The following is a 4,255-nucleotide window of genomic DNA, read 5'->3' on the forward strand; positions in this document are numbered from 1 at the left end:
CAAATTAAACAAGCTCCGTACAATTGTTAGTACCTGAGGATTTTATTGTCTTCTTCCATTGGAGTAGTTAGCAGGGGATGAAAGTTATAACTTCTTAAGTGCTTAGCAAGCAAAAGCAGACTGCAAACAGCTGGTCATTAACCCTGATTGTTTGCACTTATCATCATCATCATTGTCACAACTCAAAATTACCATCCATCTCAACTTCTCCACTTAGCCTGGTTGGCACAGCCAAGGGCTGCTCCATAACAGAAGAAAACACCAACTTGCTGCTGCGTGCAAGGAGAAAAGTGGGAAAAGCCGTCTGTTAGGAAGTTGATAAGTGCAAGTAACCAGTTCGGCTTCCCTGTCACACCATTTCTGGCATAGCCAAGAGTGGCTCCATAACACAAGTAAACGCCTAACTTGCTGTTGAATGTAAGGGGAAAAGTAGGAATAGCATAAGAGGCAGCATAAATAAGGCTAACTAGACAATTACATGAAAAAGACCTGCGTCTTGTTTGGACCTTCGTAATAGAGTTCAAAGTGAATATACAGAATCAAGTCAAAAATGGAGGATCAGAAAATGCTTAAGGCCTAATGAATTATTCAAAACACCTTTCGTAGCTCACATAAACCAACTTATATACCTGTGCTGCCAATTATAAGAATCCACAATACACATTTGTGGCAAAATCTTGTATTAGAAAAAATCTCTAAACACATAACATTGAGTGAGGTAAGTTATGACAAAAGCATTGTTGATAATCCTCACACCTGAACTGGCATAGAATATGCATAGTCTGATGTCAAGAAGTATAAACTCCAAAGCTGCTACAATAATGCCAACCTGGACCATCGCCACAGAGGCAAAACTTTATGATTCATTGAAGCACTGTTTTCAGGGTTTGCAGCTTTACACCAGTCCCCCAAAGCTCCCCAGCCACTCTCAACTGATCCTATTCCTCATTTTCGTGCTTCTTTTTCTTCTTCTTTTCACTCTTTTCTTTGTCTTCATCATGTAACCCTGCTGATAAAGGAGTCTCTTCTCCCCTCTCCTTGTGCTTCTTCTTCTTCTTCTCTGTCTTCTCCAGCACTTCCTCTTCCTCTTCCTCCCCTTTCTCTTTCTGCTTTTTTTTCTTAATCTCACTTTTCTCAACCTCTACTTCCTCTTCCTGCTCCTCTTTCACTTTATGTTTCTTTTTCTTCTTTTTCTCACTCTTCACCTCTTCTACTTCCTCTTCTTCAATGTATTTATCTTTTTTATTCTTCTTCTTTTCACTTTTATCAGCCTCAGTAGCTTCGTTGTTCTCATCGACCTTCTTCTTCTTTTTCTTTTCAGATTTCTCAGTAACATCCTCCTCTCCTTCTTCTACCTTAATCCTCTTCTTCTCCATACCGTCTGGTGTGTCATCTTGCCCTTCTCTCCTTCTCTTTTTCTTCTTCTTTTTCTCCTCTGTTTTATCATAGCTCTCAGGCTCAATTTTCACATTGGATGCCCCTACTGTAACTTGCTGCTTCTCTGGTCCGGTTTTGCCATCGGGTGTAGCCGCAAAGCTGGCAACTAAAGTGTCCCCATTGGCAGGCAGTGCCAAATTCCTCATCCATTCTTGTGGAGTCTTCTCATTAGGTTTCCCATGCTTATCCAATAGCCCCTCTGCAATCATCTTCTTCTTTGTGGATGCCTTGGGTCCCAATCCCCACTTCCTGGGATACGTATCTCTCTCCATCACTACCCTTTTCACCTTTGCCACTGTTCCATGATCACAAGTAGCAATTACAGCGGTAGTCATCTGCGCAATGCCAATTGCAATTGCTTCCCCCTTGGTGGTCATTAAAACCACCTCTTCACCAACCTCAATCCCATTCTCAAATCTCAGCAACCCTGGAATCATCAGCTTTGCCCCATAGCAGATGGCATTCACTGCAGAGTCCTTGACAACCAACCTCTTGTAGCTGGTCAACAAAACCTCTAAAGGCATGATGACCCTCCTCAGATAAGACTCGTCCTTGTAATTATCGTACATCCACTGTGCATCAAGCACATCATGCATTGTCACCAGATTGTCCCTTTCACCTAAAATCCCAGACCGTACTCTCCTCAGCTCCTGCATGTGACCACCAACACCCAGCAGAAGCCCTAAGTGGACACAAAGTGTCCTAATATATGTACCTGTATATGAGTTAAATATGTACCAGGTTAGTGTAGCTGAAACAAAAATATATAGTATTACAAGTTTAAGAAAAATATAACATATCTGTGACATGGCACTACGTCAGATTAGCATACAGAAAATAAATGTGTAACATATACATATTTGTGAAGAAAAACATGAAAATAACCCGTGTGCATCACACCACATAAATATGCAGTAAACAAACATCGCTGGCATTACATTATGAGGAAAAGAAATAGCGACCCCTGTAATATATAAAACAAATGTCTCGACAAAAGAATAATAAAAGTGTATTTTATGATTGGATTAATGCATGATTCTTACAAACATAGAAAAGGAAAATCTGAGTCAAATAAGTCGACTAAAACAGAAATGTAGAATATTACGTGTTTGTAGGTACGATATAAGTAGTGGTCCTAGAACATACCAGATATGCATACACTAAACAACTATGTAAATTAATTCGTATGCACATTGTAAATTGAACCCTGCCAGAACTGGCCAATTAACTAAAATAATTGACGGAACAATGACTTATTGGTGTCGCTAATATTTCAAGATGATTGTCTTTTCAAACTCAGAGCTGCAGACTTGGATATTTGCAAAACAATGACTTAAGGGCGTCTTAATATTTCAAGTTGATACTGTCTTCTCACGCTAAGGGAGTCTCCAAACGAGGCTGCAGATTTGAATCTGCAGGCCCCTTCTACAGACTCCGGGCGAGTGTCAATACTGTGGGTGAAAAACGTAGCTGAATGCCTGAAGTCATATACCTTTATCTACAGAAAAAATGGCTGTACACGTCTTAAATATCTATCTTTGCCAATATATACAGATGGCTGTCATTAGAGACTGGTGGCATTCGCAGTTACATAACAGTATACGCCAGAGGACAGCTACATTTTCATTAAAAACGCTTATATTTGAGTAACGAATAACACATTACCTGCCTCACATGACACCCAGAACACAACCAGATGCCTCTCGGCGTCATACTCGAGCAGCTTGCTCTCGTAAATCGTCCTGATCCTCAGCTGTCTCTTTACGGCGGAAATAAGTGGCGGCCGCTGAAAGAGGGCCCCTGTCAGAGTCTCCAAAGCCCTAGCAACTTTGGCCACATCAGGTACAGCCGAATGCAGGCGGGCCACACAAACGTACTCCTTCCCAGCCCCCTGCTGAGCTTTTACAAGCCTAGTGGCTCTGTCCACACAGACTATTAAGCTGCCAGTGACCTTGGGATCCAGGGTTCCACTGTGACCGGTCTTATCAACCCTAAGCATTCTCCTTATCCACGCAACTACCTCGTGAGAGCTAGGGTTTGCAGGCTTGTCGAGGTTAATAACACCGTAGCGGATGTAGTCGTAGAGAGGACGCTTCAACGGGGAGTTGCCTGTAGGAATGGGAGTGTAGTGGCCTGTGCGTATGTTGAGCTTGTTGAAGTTCTTCAGCAGGATTGGCCACGATGAGGTGTCCATTTCAGGGGTGTAACTCTGGGGTTTTATCAGGAAATCGCCCTCTTTGTCCTCTGCATGATTGGTGTGATTTGAGTTTTTCTTCTTCTTTTTCACTTCTGTTGACGCCATGGGAATCGAACACTGGCTGCCTGATCAGTACAGTGATGCGAGTCGAACAATGCTTGATCGCTGAGAAATGTTGCAGATAAATATTGAAGATAAATAGGGCTTCAGGAGGCCTATGAGGGTTTTATGTTTTCCACTGTCCCTTACAACGCAGGTTTTAGGGTTTTAGGTCAATCTCTGGGTGACATTTTGTTGCGAGCTGGAGAGAAAGTTTAGGGCATAGTCAGCCTCTTAACAAAACAATTAGAAGAACAAATGGCTGGGACGAAAACCAGACCAAAACATTGTACGTAGTCCTCTATAGTATGTTACTCTTTATAAGATGATTGTATTTTACTTCTATGGCATAATTTTTAGTTCCTGCCATGCAGGAATAATGGATGCTTATACATTATTAAGCTGAGCAATATGATTTTAGCATTTTTTCAGTTCTATAGTTTATTACAAACCCTATTTTTTTAGCATATTTTTAAAATAATAAAAATACTATTTATTTAAGATTTCATTGGTTCCAAATTA

At 41.2% G+C, this 4,255-nt stretch overlaps 1 protein-coding gene across 1 annotated transcript; it reads right to left on the reverse strand.

The window, feature by feature from the left end:
• Nucleotides 1–474: 474 nt before the first annotated feature.
• LOC149552865 (H/ACA ribonucleoprotein complex subunit 4-like) lies at nt 475–4,024 on the reverse strand. The gene is made up of 2 exons (XM_089788396.1): nt 3,103–4,024; nt 475–2,152 (listed from the first exon to the last, which is right to left on the reverse strand). Exons 1-2 carry the CDS (start codon nt 3,737–3,739, stop codon nt 939–941), a joined length of 1,851 nt encoding a protein of 616 aa, XP_089644522.1. The 5' UTR covers nt 3,740–4,024; the 3' UTR covers nt 475–938.
• Between the last annotated feature and the right edge of the window lie 231 nt (nt 4,025–4,255).

Source organism: Cupressus sempervirens, chromosome 6 (assembly GCF_028749045.1).
Source record: "Cupressus sempervirens isolate cs-2001-9-10 chromosome 6, ASM2874904v1, whole genome shotgun sequence".
In the NCBI taxonomy this organism is placed as follows: Eukaryota; Viridiplantae; Streptophyta; class Pinopsida; order Cupressales; family Cupressaceae; genus Cupressus; species Cupressus sempervirens.

Bases quoted from the DNA above. Each gene is read 5' to 3' on its own strand.
- LOC149552865 (XM_089788396.1), bottom strand. From the start codon at position 3,739: ATGGCGTCAACAGAAGTGAAAAAGAAGAAGAAAAACTCAAATCACACC. The intron at 2,153-3,102 runs GTAATGTGTTAT...ACTCATATACAG, and splicing joins CTGGGTGTCATGTGAGGCAG to GTACATATATTAGGACACTT.